The 19779-nt window shown below is 54.5% G+C and overlaps 1 protein-coding gene across 4 annotated transcripts in view; it reads left to right on the plus strand.

Moving 5' to 3' along the window:
* SUFU (SUFU negative regulator of hedgehog signaling) overlaps positions 1-19244 on the plus strand; it is a 132896-nt gene extending 113652 nt beyond the window's left edge. For 2 of the 4 annotated variants that reach the window (XM_025397405.1, XM_025397406.1), the window contains exons 9-12: positions 1117-1251; positions 3159-3297; positions 13041-13109; positions 15877-19244. In XM_025397405.1, the coding sequence (XP_025253190.1) occupies positions 1117-1251; positions 3159-3297; positions 13041-13109; positions 15877-15966 (433 nt within the window). In that variant the 3' untranslated portion in view covers positions 15967-19244. Of the gene's footprint in view, positions 1-1116; positions 1252-3158; positions 3298-4930; positions 5306-6211; positions 6252-9268; positions 9274-11421; positions 11506-13040; positions 13110-15876 lie in introns of those variants that run through there. The other 2 variants (XM_025397404.1, XM_025397407.1) reach the window with 2 other exon arrangements.
* Positions 19245-19779: the final 535 nt, after the last annotated feature.

Below are 19779 nucleotides of genomic sequence, written 5' to 3' on the forward strand. Positions count from 1 at the left end.
TCAGAGCCTTCAGGGTCAGCTGGACAGAAACTCTTGGAGCTGCGCATCTCATGGTGCTCAGAGTTAGGGCTCGGAGGCTCCAGGGCAGGAGAGGAAGGGCTCCCAGAAGCTCCTGCTGATCACAGGAAAAGACAAGGCACTGTGCCATATACTTTAATACAGAATGTTGGGGTCGGGCACAGTGGCTCACGCCTATAATCCCAGCACTTTGGGAGGCCGAGGCGGGCGGATCACCTGAGGTCAGGAGTTCAAAACCAGCCTTGCCAGCGTGGTGAAACCCTGTCTCTACTAAAAATACAAAAAAATTAGCCGGACATGATGGCAGGTCCCTATAATCCCAGCTACTTGGAAGACTGTGGCAGGAGAATCGCTTGAACCTGGGAGGCAGAGGTTACTGTGAGCCAAGATTGTGCCACTGCACTCCAGCCTGGGTGACACAGTGAGACTCCATCTCAAAAAAAAGACTGGTGCTGTGCCTCACACCTATAATCCCAGCACTTTGGGAGGCCAAGACGGGTGGATCACCAGAGGTCAGGAGTTCGAGACCAGCCTGGCCAACATGGTGAAACCCCATCTCCACTAAAAAGACAAAAATTAGCCGGGCATGGTGGCGGATGCCTATGATCCCAGCTAAGGCCGGGGAATTGCTTGAACCCAAGAGGCAGAGGTTGCAATGAGCCGAGATTGCGCCGCTGCGCTGCAGCCTGGGTAACAGAGCAAGACACCATCTCAAAAAAAAATAGAATGTTGGCCAAAGATGCAGGCTTTATAGAACCAGACCTACCTGAGACCGGATCTCAACTCTGCCCACTCCCTGGCTGTGCAACCTGTGCAAACTACCTAGCCTCCCTGATCCCCAGTCCCTCCTCTTTAAAAAAAAGAGAGAATGGTGGCAGCCATTTCTTGGGGGCATTGTGAGGAGCAGCCAGTCAGTGAGAAGTGCTTGATGCAGTGGCTGGTGCTCGCCAGGCATATACAGAATGGTGGCTGTCAGCATCATTATCATCAGTCACCATTATTGTCTTTATTACTCAGGAGCCCAGCTGGAGACTCCCATCTTGCTCCTCCCTGAGCTTTTCACCTTGTGCTGAACTTTTTCCTGTGCTTGCTTCACAGGAGCCGCAAAGACAGCCTGGAAAGTGACAGCTCCACAGCCATCATTCCCCATGAGTTGATTCGCACGCGGCAGCTCGAGAGCGTACATCTGAAATTCAACCAGGAGTCCGGAGCCCTCATTCCTCTCTGCCTAAGGTGAGCGAAGACAGCCCTGCCACACAGTTTACCCCACAGCACCCAGGTCAGCCTCCAGGAGGCACTTCAGAGCCTCCCCAGCCCCCTCCACCAGCAGGCGTCCTCCAGGGCCTCCAAGGAGCCACCAGGCCTGTCTCCCTGGTGAGGGTGAGGCACCTGTCAGCAGCCTACACACCTAAGCAGCCTGGGGCTCAGGGAGGGAGGAGAGCTACTCCACTTGGGGCCTGTTTAGGAGCCTGGGGACTGTGAACCAGCCAGTCGTCCCCATGTGACTGGGCCATGGGGTGTTCTCCTTGCCCAACCCTCTGGCTGGCCTAGGTGGTGAGAAGTCTGCCATCCTTCCTAGAGAAGGGCTCTCTTGTCTGCATCTCGTATCGAGCCCAGAGCAGCGCAGTCCCCAATGGGCCCAGCATTGTGGCCAGAGAGCCCCATTGGTCTCTGATTGCTTGCTTGACAGACCTTCCTCATTCGCAAGTTCTGGAGTCAGAATCCACAGGGAATAGGTGCTAAAGAACTCTCCTTTATCCAGAGAAGTGTTCCTCAGCCCTGTTCCCCTTAGGAAGACTCTGTGACCCAGGGAGTCTCAGGTGCCCCCAGCCACCCACAAGCCCAGGGCAGGGATGGCAGGGTCCCCAGTAGCACTGGTTTGTCAGGACGGAGTTGGGTGGGTTGGGCTCTATTTTCTCCTGCTTGCTGCTTTTCTCATGCAAAACACTCAGTTCTAAAACCTAGTGGCCAGCCCAGCAAACTCCTTGAGGGACCAGGAAGCCCAGCTGTGTCCCTTCTGCTTCTGTCCACAGTGCCAAAAGCCCAGCCCAATGGCCAGAACTCAGCTCTATGCTCAGGGCTGCTGCACGGCTGCATCTGCCACAGCTGGCTACCCCGCAGCCCTGGGGCTCCACCCACACTTTGAGCAGCAGAGGCACCAAGAGTAACTCTAAACTCACAGAACAGTGACAGGGAGGAAGATATGGCACAGTTGGGACCCTCCCCACTGTCCCCAGCACCTGGGAGTGAGTTTGAAGGGTAACCAGCCTTGGCCAGCCACCCTGGGCAGCGGACAGAGAGCAAGTGGCCAGAATGAACAGGACCTGGTGGGGTCTACCGCCATCCCACCACTACATCCTCCCTAGCCACTTCTCTGGCCAAGGCCCAGGGCCTTTCAACTGGTGAAGGGTTAATTGCAGGCAGCCTGAGAAGGCACAGGGCAGGTTCCACTTCCTTTGCTGATGGGCGGCTCTGCCCATTAGCTGCCCCTGCCTGCCACTCCCCCAGGTGTATTTCCAGACTAGGGATTAACAGTAACTTTTGTGGCTCCCTGAGTGACCCCACTTGGCTTCAACTTGCTTGCTTGCTTTTTTTTTGAAGATGTGCTATGGCCTTTGGGCCAGCCACTTAAATGTTACGGGAAAGCCCAGGAGCAGGTGGAAGATTCTGCCCTGGACACTGAAGTGTCCCACTGTGGAGGCACTATCCCATCGTCCCAGGGAAACTTGTCTAGACACTACCTCACCTCCGTCCCCCAAGGAGGGATGTGACCCCCTCTTACCTCTGGGCGTGACCTCAGCAATTGCTACCTTCCCTCTCTGGCCTCAGTTTTCCTAAGGGAGACAAGCTTGAATCTCTGCAGGATCTCTGCAGGGCTTTTGAACTCAGTGTTTTCTGCTAGCTTTGAGCACTTTGGAAGGATAACCTTAGATAATTTGTGAGAGGGGCTTCTCTTTGAAGGTGCTGAAATGAGCGTATTTAGATACAGTCCCCTGTTGATGGACAGGTAGGGAGCCAGGAGAGCATGTACCTGGCCCGCAGACCATAGTCCCCACTGTCCCAGAGCTTTGGCCAGGCCTGCTGTGCTTGGAACTATTTCTAGGCCCAGCTCCTCACTGTCTCCATGTTCCCATTCCCAGGGGCAGGCTCCTGCATGGACGGCACTTTACATATAAAAGTATTACAGGTGACATGGCCATCACATTTGTCTCCACGGGAGTGGAAGGCGCCTTTGCCACCGAGGAACATCCTTACGCGGCTCATGGACCCTGGTTACAAGTGAGAAGGCCCTTTTTCTTCTCCCTCCTACCTTTCATAGACTCCTCCTTGCCCACCCCTCCTCTTCTCCCTTGGCAGCTCTTGGTGGCACCCCTTCCTGGGAGGCTGGTCATGAGCGCCTCTTGGATTCAGGGCCTGGGGCCTGTGTGTAGATGTGGAGTATAGATGCTGCTACCCACTCCAGCAGCTCTAGGAGCACTTCCTGACCTTCTCCTCCGTCACCTGAGACACAAGTGTTAACTTTCCAGGCCCTGGCTCTTGGTAATTCTGTTTCCCATGGAAATCCAGGTTGGAGGGATGTAAGACTTTCTGTACCCTGGGTAAACCAAGGTACAAGAACTCGAGGATGAAGCAAGATGGGAGGATGTGTGGAGGCCACTCTCCAATGGCTACATGGAAATCCCACCAGAATTCAGACAGTGGCATGTGTGCCTGGACCAGGGACTGGGCAGGCCTCAGTGGGGAGAGCCTCCCTTTCCCAGCCCACCCCTGATCTGACGGCCCTCCCATTCCTCCTGAGTTTGTGTGACCAGAGATCGGCTGGCTGGTCCACAGCACTTTGTCCTTCCTTTGCTCTTCTGGCTGGAGCGAGCTTCAGAGCTGATGCCAAGCAGGGTACTGGGGCCTCAGAGCCATAGGCCTCCTTCCAGCCCCCACCCTGTCCCGGGTCTCTAATGGGTGCTCAGCCTGCTCCACCACACTCCCGATTATCTTGGAGGGACAGCATCCTTTTTTGGCATTTGTTTGTTTGTTGGGGGTGGGGAGAGGATTGAACGCTTTACCTCACCTCACTCACGAGTATCGAGAAAGGGAACCTGACCCTAAACCTAAAGGTGGCCATACCTGGTTTGTGATGTATTGGAGAGGCATGTGGCATTACAGTAGAGGGGAAGAGAATGATGCTGGGTTTGTGGGTTTCACCCAGTCTGGGGAGTCTGTGAAGCATATGTACTCAATACAGACACATTTTTTGTCCCTGCATGTCTACAGAATTTCTCCTCCTTCAGGCCAGCCCCCTCTTCTCCCCCCACCACCAAAATACTAACCCTTAATTAAAACAAACAGCAAACAAAGGACACCAACCACACTCCCCAGACTAAGCCGAGATAGAAATGGAAGCTAGTGCTTTAGGGATATTGTGTTCCATAAATTATCTTGCCTTTTTCCACTGTTGTTATTATATCGTTTCATAACAAAATTACTTTGAACCATAAAGTTATAAATACATTTTAAAAGTCCCACTTGGTAACATTAGATTTCTGTCCATGTGGTGTTGGTAGTTACTGTAACAAAAGCTGTGAAGTGTAATATTTGAAATTAGCCCAGCACAAGTGGAAAGGGCCTCCCCTAATTCCCTACCCCCAGCCATGTCCTGGGCTGCTGCCTCTGCCCCTGTGGAGAACACGGAGGGAGCAGGCCTGTCTCCTGGGCGGAGCTGCTGAGGAGGCTGGAGGTAAGGACAAGCCCCTGAGAGTTCACAGGTCATCATTCGCAAGTGTCCTCAGGTAGCGTGTGTGTGTGTGTGTGTGTGTGTGTGTGTGTAAGGTTCAAGCACGTTTTCCTGGGACAGTCGGGACTGGGGCCTCCCCAGACTGCAGAATACATTCTACCCAGTTATGTTTCACATCCTCAGCTCTGAACCTATCCTCGGAGCTCTGCCCTCCCCTCCTGGAATGTCTTTCTGCCCTCCAATTTTCAGCAGCTCAGGAACCTTGGCCCCAACAGGACTGGGCAGATGTCCTATTGCCCCTCAGTCCTCTGAATGCCCTTTGGACCCAACCCCAATTGCCCAAGCCCCTGACCCCCTAGCTTCTGGGGTTCCCACTCCCACAACCCCCTCACCTCCCTGGCAGCCCCTCAGCGAGCCTGAGGCCCAGCACCCGCTGGCTCCCCAGCACATGGTCCCCTCCCATGGGCCGTTGCCCAGGGAACCGGGGCGCGGTGGGAACGAGCTGCTGGCCTCGGCATGTTTCAATAAAGTTGCTGTGCTGGGAGCTGCTCAATCAAAGGCCTGTGTTATGGGCTCATTAGTGTGGTCCACCACGGGGCCGGCTCACAGGAGAGCTCCTGGGAAGGCTGGCGGAGGCCCCACACCCCAAGCACCCACCCTTGATCACCAAGGGGTTTCTCAGGCCCTTTCCAAGGAGCCCTGGGAAACCCTCTGACCCTGCCCCCAGCTGGATTCTCAGCGGTGGAGCCAACACCCACACCAGCCCTCCTCCCCCTGCCAGGCAGTCAGCACTTTCTGCCTCTGACTGCCAGCCAGCCGCCCCTGTTAGGGTCTTGCCACTGTGGTCACAGGCAGCTCCCTTGCTTGTGGGAACCTGGACTTGTAATTACTTGTGGGCCTCTAGGTCTCCCTCTGGGGCTGGCTGTCTCCGTGGGAGTCTGCAGGACCTCCTAGAGGCCTGGGGTTAGACTTGCAGTCGCCAGTGAGGGCCACTCCCCTCGGCCAAGGAGGGCCATAGGCTCCTCAGGAGGGGACCCCAGCACAGAGAGGCCCACCTTTGCTCCCTGCAAGCGTCTCTTGCTCACGTCCCCAGGGTTCCAAGGTGTCTTCTGGGCCTTGTGTGCCCAGGCCTGTTGGAGGCAGAGGAGTAGGAAGGAGCGAAATCCAATAGACCTAGGACATGAAGAGACCCAGTCTTCTGTTCTCTTAACTGCTGCCGGAACTCTGCCATTGGTCCCAGCTGCGACGGAGGGGCTAGGATGACTTTGTTACAGCAGCCTTGGAAGCCCTCACTCCCAGCCTTGGCACCTTGTTCTGGCCACCAGCCCGGGCCTGTTATCTCTTAGGAGGAAGCATGGCAGAGACACCCTGCAGGGGGAAGAGTAACAAAGAGAGGCCGAGAGGAAAAGGTAGAAGGTTTGGGAACCCGAGCCCCTTTTCGGAGCCTGTGGAATGGCCCCAGAGAGGCCTCCACACCCACCTGCTCCCTCACCTTCCCCCATCTGTCCAGACCCAGGAGAGTCAGGGCCCCAGCATGTGGCAAAGCAGGGCTGTCTGCAGACCAGGTGGAGCACAGTGGACACTCCCTGCTTTATGGAGGATCTGGGGGTGCAGGAAGCCAGCACCAGTTCCACAGGCTTTCACTTTCCAGGGAACAGCACCTTGACTCCGTCTGCCCTGCCATTTGCTGTTTTCATCCTTGCTGAGACTGTAAAGCTTATCAGCCAACTCCCGGGCTGTAAGGGAGGCTTTTCAGACCCTGGGAGGGGGCCTGCCAAAGTCTGCTCCTGCACCTCCTTCCCCCCAGCATTCCTTACCCTGGTGGCTTTAACAAGCCTCTTTCCCTTGAGCCTGTCAACACTGGCCTGTTAGTCTTCTGAGCGGGAGCCCGGCCCAGAGCTGAGTTGTTCATCCGTCCCCAGCCAGGGTTGATCTGAAGGGGGATAAGTCTCAGCCCCAGCGGTCACATAGAGGTCACATCACCAAATATGAGAATATTGTTGTAGGCCCCACAATGCTTTCTCAGCTGTGTGGTGTCTGACAGCTCACCCAGGTGGCGCCTCCAGTCCCAGGCATTCTCTGCCAGCCCTGATGGGAAGCCCCAGGCGTGGGAGAAGACGCCCAGCAGCTGTTCCAAGTGGGCTCTGCTGCTCCAGGCCAGGCTTGGGAAGGTGCTGCCGAGCTCTCCTCTAGACAAGCCCTGCCTTCTGCCACCCATTTGGATGTTGTGTAGAAGATGACTTGGGAATCCCCAGCCCATGCCCTGGGCACCTCCTCTTTGGTGCCTCTACTGTTCCTCCTTCCATGGGTGAACCCAGCCATACTTATTCTCCCTGGAGACCTTTGCTTGGACTGCCCCAGAGACCTTGTTGTCCAGGGGAACACCCATTAAGATTTAGAGTCCAGCAATGCTCATGGGGAGGTACCCTTCCTTGTAGGAAAGGACTGTGATGCCCCACTGTGTCCCTGGCATCCCACAGCCAAAGCAGGAGTCTGAGCCTGCTTCAGCCACCAGAGCCAACTTTTCACTGCCCACTAAGAACGGGAAATGAGCGAGACCTGTGCCCACACTGCAGCCCGCTACCTGCTGCACCACACGCCTCTGCCTCTGACCTGGGAGGAGGGTGTTCTCCAGGCTGTTTTCTGGCTTTTGTCTGGCCTGTGGAGTAGCGGTGGGAGGGAAGGGACGCAGACAGGACTGCTTCCCCGTCCCTGCCTCCTCCACTGCCATCGTGGGTGCCAGAGCAGCTCCTTGGCAGGCTCTTCCACTGTAAACAACACATTTCCTTCCCTGAGAGGAGGAAAGGGAGGGAAAAGAAAGCCAAACTTGTCGGGAAGCAAGAACAACGTGTCAACATGAAGAACAAACAAGGCCCTGGACAAAGTGTGGATTGTCATACCAAGGGGAAGGAGTGGGCATTGTCAGCCACTCTTTGCAGACTCAGAAATATCATTGACCACAGACATCTGAATCGGCGTCAGATCTGCAGCAGCTGGGCCCCTGCCTGCAGCGCAGCCTGGCTTGCCTAGGGCAGGCACTGACACAAGATCACTTTTCGGGTTCCTTTCTGGAACTTGCTGGGACTTGGGGAATTGGGAGGTTGTTGACAATCCTCCTTCATCATCACCCAGCCAAGCTGGTTAAGGCAGCTGGTGTGAGCCCACTGGAGTAGCTGCTGGCCTAGATTCCAAGCCCCCCTGCCTGGCCAAAGGTGGGAACTGGGGGTAACCGGATCCATTGCTCCCCTCGCAGCTCAGCCAGTTTGACGGTAGTGGAGCTATAGCCACCAACTCACCCATACTGGTTAAGCCTGTGCCCAAACCCTCTTTCCCAGCAGCCCCCCACCATGATCTCCTGGGGCACCACTTAAAAATACAAGTGCCGGTCAGGCGCCATGTCTCACACCTGTAATCCCAGTACTTTGGGAGGCCAAGACGGGTGGATCACAAGGTCAGGAGAATGAGACCATCCTGGCTAACACGGTGAAACCCCGTCCCTACTAAAAATACAAAAAAAATTAGCCAAGCGTGGTGGTGGGCGCCTGTAGTCCCAGCTACTCAGGAGGCTGAGGCAGGAGAATGGTGTGAACCCGGGAGGCGGAGCTTGCAGTGATTCAAGATCACGCTACTGCACTCTAGCCTGGGTGACAGAGTGAGACTCCGTCTCAGAAAAAAAAAAAAACAAAAAAAACAAAAAAAACAAATTTAGCTGGGCGTGGTGGCACATGCCTGTAATCCCAGCTACTCAAGAGACTGAGGCAAGAGAATTGCTTGAACCCGGGAGGCAGAGGTTGCGGTGAGCTGAGATCACGCCATTGCACTCCAACCTGGGAAACGAGCAAAACTCCGTCTCAAAAAAATAAATAAATAAATATGCAAGGGCCTTGACCTTGACCCAGAGTATTCTGATTCAGGAGGTGTGAATGGGGCCTAGCATCCCCTTATTTTCAGAAGCTTCCCAGGGGAGTGTGCTGCTCAGATTGATCGGGGACCTTCCTCTCTTACTAGAGGGTCTCCTCCCTCTGAGGGCTGTTTGTGTACAAACATAAGTGTTTTCTGCCTGGCTCTTGGTAAACGCAAATATCAGTGAGTGCTGTTATCAATATTATTTCTACTGCTACTTTCTGGGCTAGTGAACTGGCAAGATGTATGTATTCACTAGGCTGGCCTGGGAATTTGCCCCACTGCCCTCACTTGGGAACCATCTCTGGGCATGGTTTACCCTCCTTTTTAGTTGGCCAGTCTGATTTTTTAGCAGTATCTGTGACTCTCACGTTTCTAGCCCTCTTAAGTTGAGCAGGTGGCCAGGAAATGTGTGGCTGGTGGAGGTTGGGACTGCTGATTTTCCAGGTCATTGGTAAAAACCAAAGCTTCCTTCATTTCCATCATCAGAAGACAGAGAAGTCATCCCCATCTATATAGGCTTCTATAGTTGGGGTGTCTTCCCAGACAGGAAAAGAGCATCCTCTACCACCATGAGGTCAGATAGCTGTTCCTCTAAAGTCCAGAGCCTTGAGCCAGGTGCGGTGGCTCATGCCTGTAATCCCAGCACTTTGGGAGGCCAAGGTGGATGGATCATTTGTGGTCAGGAGTTCAAGACCGGCCTGGCCAACATGGCGAAACTCCGTCTCTACTGAAAATATAAAATTTAGCTGGACATGGTGATGGTCACCTGTAATCCCAGCTACTCGGGAGGCTGAAGCAGGAGAATCGCTTGAACCCAGGAGGCGGAGGTTGCAGTGAGCCAAGATGGTGCCACTGCCCTCCAGCCTGGGTGACAGAGCAAGAGATTTCGTCTAAAAAGTAAAAGTCCAGAGACTTGACTCCTCTGGGTACCTACCCTTGGGCAAAGTGGGGATGATAGTCACCTCCCTAGCAGAACTGCCACAAGGATTCAATGAAATGACACTGATCAAGCTCTTAGCACAGCGCCTGGCACCTGGTGGAGGTACTGCTTCTGCTATTGGCCATTTTTACTGTCATTTTTATCATCACCATTCCCATTATTATTTGTGACAGAGCCAAGCATCTCTGTAGGGACCCAGTGAGCCTCAGGAGTGCCAAGCCCCAGAACTGCACAGGCTTTTCCCACAGTTACATCACAAGGGCGAGTCTGTTACTCGGGAGAGCTCCCAGGAGCTGCTCCGTCTTAGCTGTCTATCTCCAGTGTCCTGTTGATACGATCTGTTAACATTCTCAGCTCCAGGTCTGAAATATACAAAGAACAGGGCCTGTTTGTTCAATCCAACCTTCTAAGGTTTAACTCCCAAAGGAAATTAAATTAGGTGCCTGGAGCTGTGACAGTCTGTCGTGTTTCTTTGCAGAGAATGTCACCCTTAATATCATGCAGATCTCATGTATAATTTTTCCCCTTTAATTATTTTAAAATAACGTGAAGTTTCCAGCAGGAACCAGCAAATCACCAAAAGCAAAAATAGAGGAGCAACTAGGGTTTGTCCTCATTTTTGATCTGGCCATCCCCTCCCTGAACCGAGTCCAAAATAAGTCCATACACAGATGGTGCCACGCATGGTGGTTGCTCTACTAAAAGCCACCATAACTCACCCTCTCCCTAGCACCAGTTCCAGACCTTTGTCAGAGGAACCAGCTTAGAAGTGAACTGAATGTTGGTGGCATTACGTTTCCTTGAAGAATAACTCTGGCATCTCACTGGGTGACCACAGCCCCTGTGAACCGTTGCCCCTCTTCCTGTCCTCCCTCCACCCCATCTTACCCCCAGCACTTGTTATAGTCCCATATCTATTTGCTGATCTGACAGAAGGTCCCTCCCTCCAAGTTATTTGTGAGTTAGAAATTAGCCCAGCCCAGACTGGAGCCATTGTAATATAATTGGGTTTTAGGTATGCTTGTGTTTGTGCTAGCATTTGCAGAGATGGCAACGAGCCCCGGAAATGCCAAAAATATGAATGTAACTTTTGTACTACTTGAGCAGACTGGTGATAACTGGTGGGGAAACTGAACTTTTGGGGAGGACACCCCTGGGATAAGAGAGTAGGAGGAGCAGGGGCTTAGGCTGTGAGAGGGAGTATGTGTATGACTGGAGTCTGAGCAGAGTCGGCCAGTCCCACTTTGGGGAATTAGGAAGAACTATAGGGGTGCACCTCCCCGAACTTTGCCAACTTTGCCTCTCCTGCTGTGTCTTGTCTCTGTCCTCGGTCGGGGCCCTAGCTCCTAGAACAGAGTTTGGTGAGGAGATGTGGACCAGTGGTCAGAGCTATTTTGTTCCTGCTATGGGCTTGGAGCCTGGGAAGGCTGGGTCTTTTGTCTCCCTGCCAACCAAGAGAGAGTTCTTGTCCCCGTGGGAAATGGACTGCCTTCATGCCTGTGTCCCTGGAAGGATGAATAGATGAGTCAGTGTCCTGGGGGTGAGAGTTCAGCATTCGGGAGCAGTACTCCAGGCACTAACTTGAGAGTCCAGACACGACCAGTATATGGTCTTAACCACTGACAAGCCGTGTGACACTGAGCAAATTACATAACCTGCCTTTGCCTCAGTTTCCTCACTTCCTCAGGAGACAGGGAGTGAGCAGTTAGCATGCCCAGTATGATGGCGGCTTTTCTGCTCACTTGGGGGTAGTGTTCTTATTTCTCACTGCCTCCTCCACCCCCATCCACTTCTTGCTTTGGAGACCTCTATCCTGCGAGCTCCTGAGCCGTCCCGTGTGCTCACCTTCCTTGTTACCTCACAGTGTGGAAACTTTTGTTCTTGGCAGCTGACAATTCCCAGGGGAAACCTGGTGGGTATTTTTTCAAGTTCTCAATTCTCCTCCTCACAGAGAGGGTTTCCCCTCAGAGGAGCCCCTCACCTGGATCTTCACCCCGTTATCTTTCTTCCTTTGTGTCCTACCTGGGTGCCCAAGGTGTACAGGAGGAGACAGAGTTGTGGCCTGGGGGTACAGAAGGCTCTGCAGTGGAGGGAGGCTGGGAGGCCCTGGGGACCAGGACAGGGAGGGGGAGGGGTGAAGGATGGGGTCAGAGTTGGAAGAGGAAAGGCATCCTCACCCAGGGCGTGGTAGGGTGCAGACCTGGGATCAACTTGGCCTGGCTCTGCATAGCAGCCTGACCAGAGTGGGGGGTGGGGGAAAATGGCCCAGCAGATTGAGGAAGGCCTGGTTTTATTTCTTTCTTTCTTTCTTTCTTTCTTTATTTATTTTTTTGAGACAGAGTCTCTCTTAGTCGCCCAGGCTGGAGTGCAGTGGCGCGATCTCGGCTCACTGCAAGCTCCGCCTCCCGGGTTCCCGCCATTCTCCTGCCTCAGCCTCCCGAGTAGCTGGGACTACAGGCGCCCGCCGCCTCGCCTGGCTAATTTTTTGCATTTTTAGTAGAGACGGGGTTTCACCGTGTTAGCCAGGATGGTCTCGATCTGCTGACCTCGTGATCCGCCCGCCTCGGCCTCCCAAGGAAGGCCTGGTTTTAAAGGCCCTGAGAGCCCTTAGACGTTGGTATTGGCTGTGAAAACTTCTTCAGCGATGAAGGTGGTGGTTGTGCCAGCCAAATAGTGGGGCCAGACTCAGCATCAAAGCGAGAGGCAATGAGGTGTCAGACTAGAACAGCAACGTGGAACACTGGGAGGTGACCTAGAGAAGAGGAATCTCAAAGAAGGCTGGAGGAACTTAGTGGCTGATCGAGCCCACCAGGGCAGGGGCTTGGGAGCTTCCAGTCTGGGAGGATCTAGCTACTGTGAATGGGAATGGAAGTTGGGAGTCCCTTTGTCATCTGTAAAATGAGAGATGTTGGTCCACAATCTCCAGATTCTCCAACTCAGACAATCTTGGCTGTACCTTCCAGGGCACTTCCAGATTCCACACAGGGCTTGTATTCCAAATCCAAACAGATTCCTTTTGTCCTGCCATGGTGAGGGGGCAGAGGGGGATATGAGAGCCTGACTGGGCAGCAGCTTTAATTTAATTTTTTTTCCTTTTGATTTTTCTTTTTTGTTCCTTTTTTTCCCCTGAGATTCCTTTTTACCAGCCTCACCAGTCTTCATTTCCCTTCTGGGAGCAGCATTCCCAGCCCTCCCAATGTCCTCCCTCCTCTCCCCATTGTCCCCCCCTTTCCTTCTATGCCCCAGTCTGATATTGCAGGGAGGTGAGGGTGTGGGGCGAAATGACAGTTGGGGACAGGCCTCAAACACTTCCCTCTGTCCCTTGCACAGATCACAGTGAGCTCGTCTCTCCTCCATGGTCAGAAGAGAGGTATAAAGCTTGGTGGTTGGCAAAAAGATCATACATTTAAAAAAATAATAATAAAAGCCTGCCTTGTGCCTTCACAGATTCTGTTGACCGAAGAGTTTGTAGAGAAAATGTTGGAGGATTTAGAAGATTTGACTTCTCCAGAGGAAGTAAGCTTGTTTGACCTTCCCTGACAACGGGTCCCATCTCTGGGACCGTGTGTGTGTGCTTGCGTGTGCGCGTCTGTGCATGCATGTGTGTGTGTGTACGTGTGTGCGTGTGTGCTTGCATGTATCTGTGTGGCTGCATCTGTGGGCTCCTCCCCAAGGTGCAGGGATAGGCTGGAGAGGAGAATGTAGATTTCTTTTCTGTTTCTATGCACTCTCACCATCCCCTGCCCTACCCCCAGCCCTTGTAAGGACACCCAGCAAATCGTCTGAATTGCCAGCTCCTGAGAGCCTCATTGAAGAGGAAGCCAGGGCCTTCAGGCTAGTACGAGTTCTCCCCAGCCCCTGCTGTTCCCTGGCAGGTTCTGAACAGAACACCCATGTCTGTTGCCAGAGAACATTCCACTGGGGAGTTCTGGTGGGCAGCAAGGGACTCCTGCCCTCGCCTTGGGCCACCCAGGAGCCACTCTCTCTTCTTCCTTCTCCAGCCATGAGCTGTCCCCTCTTAGTCTCCCTCTTCCAGCCCTGGCACAGAGCCGGAGGAGCTGGCAGGCCAGCTGTGGCTATGCCTTCTCTAGCTACTCCTCTGGGGTAGAGGAATGGAGTCCATAATCCCCTTTGTTTTTTCTCCCTTGTTCCCGGCATCCTCATTTGTGGGGACTTACCTCATCCTGGAAAGTCCCTTCCCCTCCCCCTGCTCCTGCCCCCAGCACCCCAGCGGGATGGGAGCCTTCCTGGCCTCAGTGCCCCATGGGTTAGTGAACATTAGCAGGCTGGCTGGGCCTCCGGAGAGCTCTCCTGGGCCCTGCCCTGCCTGTGGCAGAGACAGACCCTTCCCTTGCCCGGTCTGCCGGGAAATGTGCTTGGGGGAGAACTCCTTTGCCTCCCAGGGGCCAGGCTTTCTACCCAGAGGGAGGCCAGGCAGGAGCTAGGTTCCAGCCAGGGTTGGAGCTTCCAGATTCCAGGGCTCCCCGGGCTGTACCAGCTAGGACACAGTCCTCTGGTGTTCGGGAAGCTGAGGGGAGTGCACAGGGCAGGACTGTCCAGTCCAGGTCTCCAGGTGGACAGGAACTCCCCAGAGCCAGGGTCACCCCAGTAGAGCAGTGTCTCCTCTGTCCTCTGGGATGCAGCTTGAGAAATTTGTTCATTTATATATTCTAAAGCCATCAAGCACCCAGTCCATGCCAGCCAATCAACCCCCACAAGTCTCTGGTCCCTGAGTCCCAGCTCCCCATTCAGTCAGACCAGAGCCAGCTGCCCAGAAGCGCTTCCGGAGAGGCCTTGTCGCACTGGGATGGCACTGTGCCAGGCTGCTGCTTTGAGCTTGGGGGCAGGAGGGGGACAGTCCAGGCAAGAGGAACAGAAGCCAGGGGGAGCAGAGGAAAGTAGGTCACTAAAAATGACTTTCTTCTTTTTTTCCTTTTCGGTCCAGAGGCTGTCCCCACACCCTGCCTCACTTGCCACTTTGGTCCTGGCAGAGACAGTCCCCCAGCAGAGGGAGTGAAGAGGGAGGCAGCCAGGAAGGGTTGGGCTTGTCTGCCTTCAGCCCCAACCCCAGGCAAGCTGAGAACACTGTTCTCTGCTTTCCACCCTGCCCTGACTTCTGGCCTAGCCAAGTTAGAAAGACAGACCCTGGGCCGGGCGCAGTGGCTCATGTCTGTCATCCCAGCACTTTGGGAGGCCGAGGCAGGTGGATCACCTGAGGTCGGGAGTTCGAGACCAGCCTTACCAACATGGAGAAACCCCGTCTCTACTAATAATACAATAGTTAGCCGGGCGTGGTGGCACATGCCTGTAATCCCAGCTACTTGGGAGGCTGAGGCACGAGAATCACTTGAACCAGGGAAGCAAAAGTTGCGGTGGGCTGAGATCGCGCCATTGCACTCCAGCCTGGGCAACAAGAGCGAAACTCCGTCTTAAAAGAAAAAAGACCTTGTGTCTAAGTTCCAGCATCAGTCCCAGGCAGTGAGCATTTATTGAGCACCAGCTGTGTACCAGACTGTATGCAAAATCGTACAGTAAAGAGGGAATAAGAGGCATCAGCCTCTTTCCCTTCCCCTACCAGAAGCTCCCAGGTGAACGAGAGAAACACAACTGTAGGCAAATCAGTGATTCCTGGGGTAGGGTGGGAAACATTTGGCTCTCCTTGGCCACTACTGGGAGCACTCTGAGGCTGGTAACCCTGGGAAGCGGTGCGAATGAACACGGGGAACAGGGTGGGGATTGGCCCCTCTTGAGGCTGCACCAGACCCAAGGAATCGCCTCAAGCCACACTTGTCCCACTCTTCTGCTCCCACCAAGGCTGCAAGTGTGTTTCTGACTTTGGGGCTGAACTGGGGTCTCCTTCCCTTGGGAGCCTTTGGCCAAGGCTACAGAGGACAGGTTCCAGGGTTCTTCCTGCACTAGCCTCGGAAAAAGAGGCCATGGCAGTGACAGAGTTCAGGCCACTTCCCCACAGCCTCCAGACCCTCCCCCAGCCCCCCATCCTCCAGCCCCAGGGCCTCAGGGAGCAGATTCCTTACATGCCTGTGGCCAGAGGCAGAACCAAGGAAGTGAGCAAGAGGGAGGTCAGCTTAGTGGAGAAAGGAGGAGAAAACGCCCTCCTCCAACCTGGCTCATTATTAGCAGGCCGTGGGGAAAGAAGGGGTCACCAACTCCAGCCGTTTGAGCCCAGCCTCCCACCTGGGACAGGCCTGGGCAGTCTCTAGAAAGAGCACAGTGGATTCTGCTAACCAGTCACACTCCTGGTCTGTGCTTGCTCCCTCCACAGTTCAAACTTCCCAAAGAGTACAGCTGGCCTGAAAAGAAGCTGAAGGTCTCCATCCTGCCTGACGTGGTGTTCGACAGTCCGCTACACTAGCCTGGGCTGGGCCCTGCAGGGGCCAGCGGGGAGCCCAGCTGCTCCCCAGTGACTTCCAGTGTAACAGTTGCATCAATGAGATCCCCACAAATAAAAGGACAAGCGTGAGGAAGACTGCGCAGCACCACCCTGCAGCCCAGTGGGGTGCCGTGCACAGGCCACAGGCCCCCCACCTCACCTCCAGCTCAGGGGCCGCACCCCCCAGCTGCCTAAGCCCTGTGACTCATCAGGCCAGTGAGTGGGCAAATGCGGACCCTCCCTGCCTGCAGCCCGCACAGATTCTGGTTTGAGGTTTGACTCTGGACCCTGGCTGTGCCCCTAGGTGGAGACAGGCCTCATTCTCACCTACCCCCTGCCGCACAGCCCAGCAGGAGGGAGGCGGACAGCCAGGTGCAGAGCGCGTGGAGGCAATTCCTAGCTCAGCTCTGGAAGCCTTTGCTACTCAAGCTCCTCTGGCCACGGAACAATTCCTCTGATCATGTTTGGTTTTCTTCTTCTTCATCCCTATTTTATTTTGTAGAAACCGGATGGTATTTTATTGCTCTGCAAAGATGTCCAGAAGCCATGTATATAATGTTTTTTAAACAGAACTTTATTCCCCATCGAACTTTCGTATTCTCTGACAGAGGCCTGGGGCTGTCTCTCTCCTTGGGCTGCCACCAGAGAAGGTGCTTGGTGTTCGCCTGACAGCCCAGAGCCCTGGAGGAGCCGGCTGCACAGAGAGACTTTTCTTCCCAGCTGGGCCTGGTGGAGCCCAGGGCAGGGGGAGAGGAGAGACACTCCCTTGTGCAGCTCTTTGAGTCTGGTTTAGCCAGGGAGGGGTGCTACTGTTTTCCAAGTGAATGGGTCTCAAAGACTCGGTGACCCCAGCCTCATCTTCTAGGCCTTTTCCACCCAACCAGGCCTACCTGTGAGAGGGTGAGGTTCAGCACGTCACACACCATCCCCACTGTCACTCAGGGCCTGGGTTTCCAGCTCTGTAATCAGTCCTGTCCCATTTCCTCAGTCCCTGGGCCTCCCAGCCTTCAGGCTGCAGGGCTGGCTTACTAAAACTGAAAAATCCACCTCTCAACATCTCTTTCACTCTGGTTCTGCTAACACTGCTCTCTGCCGCCCTCCCATCCTCCCTGTATCCATTCATGCCCTATCTTTCATTCTCCACTCCTCATCCCGTCTCCTTTCTGGCATCCTGGCCTCTCATGGTCTTCAGCCCCTCACCCCCAGTACTGCAGATCTCAGTCTGCCTTCCAGAAGCCAGCCTATCTCTAGCCCATGGTTTTGGACTTCCTCTTGGGTTATCTCCCACTCCTGACCTGAAACCAGCAAGCCCCTTTCCTGCCTTCTTACCCCCACTTCTAGGGACAGGACTGCTGTAATACTTCAAGATCACTCTTTACACCTCTTCAAAGCAAAGTCATGACCATGCAGGGCTCCTCATTGCTCCCATCTGCCTCACTGCACATGCAGGCACCACCAGGGATGCCACAGGAATGCCCACAGGGTGCAGGACTCCACTGATGAGAGATCCAGTTAAAGAGCTGCCCCCAGGGGTATGAGGGCACGAGCTGGGTTCTCCAGGGAGCAAGAGTTGAACCTCCATGGAGCCACTAGGCCTGGCCTCTTCTACACATCCCCAGGGCTATCTGGTTAACTCCATCAAGCTCAGAGTTGCAAGGCACATCAGCCTGGAGTATTTGGGAGAGACTGGCTCCAGGTCCCCACCAGCCAAGATGCAAGCCACTCGGGACCTGATGTCAGCAGCTGTGCCTCTACTGCCCTGAGGACTTCCCAGAGGGAGCCCTACTGGCCATCCCCCACCACAGCAGCCCTGCCTGTGAAGCTCTTGTCTTCTGACATTTCATAGGCAGAGAGGTGCCATCAGTTCGCCTCCATTCCTTGCCACGGTGACCAGCCTCTCCCTCAACTCTCTCTTGCTGGGGACCTGCCTGAGGGCTCCCTGCTGCAGTTTGCCCTGCTTCCATCTGCTGGGTGCCTCCATCGTTGGTTGGGTGGGGATGGGTCATTTTCTGAGCTAAGCTTTGTCGTTAGTTTGTGAAGCACCTCGTCAGCAACTTGCCCCAGGCCTGGAGGGTCTTTGCGGACTGAAGGTAGACACCAGCCAGCATGGTGGCCCTGTTCTAGGGGAGCAGGGTAAGGCAGGAAGAAGTGGGTGAGCTCCGAGATGATGAGCACATGAAGCCTGTGGCCCCTTCGTACCCCCAATATGTCAGGAGCCTCACGCTCATCCAAGATCCTGCAGGGGCCAGGATCCATCTCACTGGCTCTGAGGCAGGACAGGGCATCACGCATCTCTGACCAGGCCTCCTTTCCCATGGGCATTGGTGCCTCCCAGAGGTTTCTCAGGCTGCTGGCTGGTGAGAGATGACCTTAAAGAAGATCAAGCCAAGCTGACCGTGGACCCTGCCCAGCACAGCTGCTGGCACAGGATGCTTGGTGAATGTCCCCTTTCCCTCCCTGCAGCTCTGTGGGAACCCCTGACCTTGTAGTGGGTGGAGGAGGTAAGGGGCCTCCCTCCCTAAATCTGCCTCTTCTGCAAGCTACTTGGAGACTTGCCTAGTCCTACCCACCCCTCCAGGTCCTGAGAAGGGCCTTTCCCTTTGCTGTTTGCCTGCTATATAAGGCAGGATCCTGTGGCTCCGCTGGCTCAGTGTAGGCTGCAGGAGGACCGCAGACTCGGCTGCAATTCTGAGGGGGGTTTGGGAGGCTTGTGTGAGGTCTCAGGCCTGTCTGGGGAGCTGGTGCCTCTTCCTGCCTGTATCTTTCTCTTCCAAGGGCAGTGCTCCAAGGCAGGGACTGGAGACGCCGAGGGGAGAGTCTAAAAGGGCTAGAGCATTTTTAAAAATAGACACAGGGTCTTGGGACTGGGGTTTCAGATTCAGTTGCAAGCAGGGAGAAAACCTGAAGGTCGGTGCCCCTATGGGGCTGACCAGTAGAGAATTTCCTTTACTGTATTTTTGTATCTGGTCTTCCCTCTCTGGCTTCTAGGACATCCGTGCCAGGTGAGGTGCCTGGGGTCCTGTTACAAGTCAGGAGCCCTGTAGAGAGACCCCTCCTTTTGTACAAGTACCTGAATGCTGCAACCAGCAGATTTTTGTAAAATTTTATATTAGTTTTTAATGTCAGTGGCGACTCGGTTCCTGGGGCTGCAGCCAGCCTGGGACTTTTGTAAGAATTTTTGGGTGACTCACTTAGATATCGTTTCCTTCTTGCCCCCTCTTCCTCTCTGTAATCTAAGTGCATTAAACATCTTTGCAGAAGTGCCTGGGTTGTGTGCTCATTTCTGGCTGCCGGGAGTAGTGGAGCAGGAAACCTGGGGCCCTGGCAGAGGGAGTGGGTTGTACTTAGCCACTTAGAAGCCAGGATGGAGGGAGGCCCCCAGGATTGTTGTCGAGAGTGGAGGAGGTGCCAGGGAGTTGGGATCACACAGCTGGTGGCTCTTCAGTCATGAAGAAATGACTTTGCAGGGACAGGCTCTCCCTCACTGGTCCTGAATTCCTCTAAGGTCAAGGGGGTAGGAGCGAGGAGCAGTCTGGGGAGATGAGGCGGTGGCAAAAGGCCCTCTCCCTGCCACTTCATCCCTCTTCTACCCTCCTCTCACCAAAAACCCCTTTTGCCTTAGGAAGAGGGGCCCAGACAGGTGAGGAGGGCAGGCCCTCCTCATCTCCTTCGGAGTCCTTGCCCCGGCTTCCAGCTCCTCTCACATGACATCTAAATTCTACCTCCTAATCCAGTGCCCAGGGGCAGGATCCAGATAGAAGGTCAATTCAGAACCGGTGACACCCACTGGGTGAC

This window comes from Theropithecus gelada, chromosome 9 (assembly GCF_003255815.1).
Source record: "Theropithecus gelada isolate Dixy chromosome 9, Tgel_1.0, whole genome shotgun sequence".
NCBI classification, from domain to species: Eukaryota; Metazoa; Chordata; class Mammalia; order Primates; family Cercopithecidae; genus Theropithecus; species Theropithecus gelada.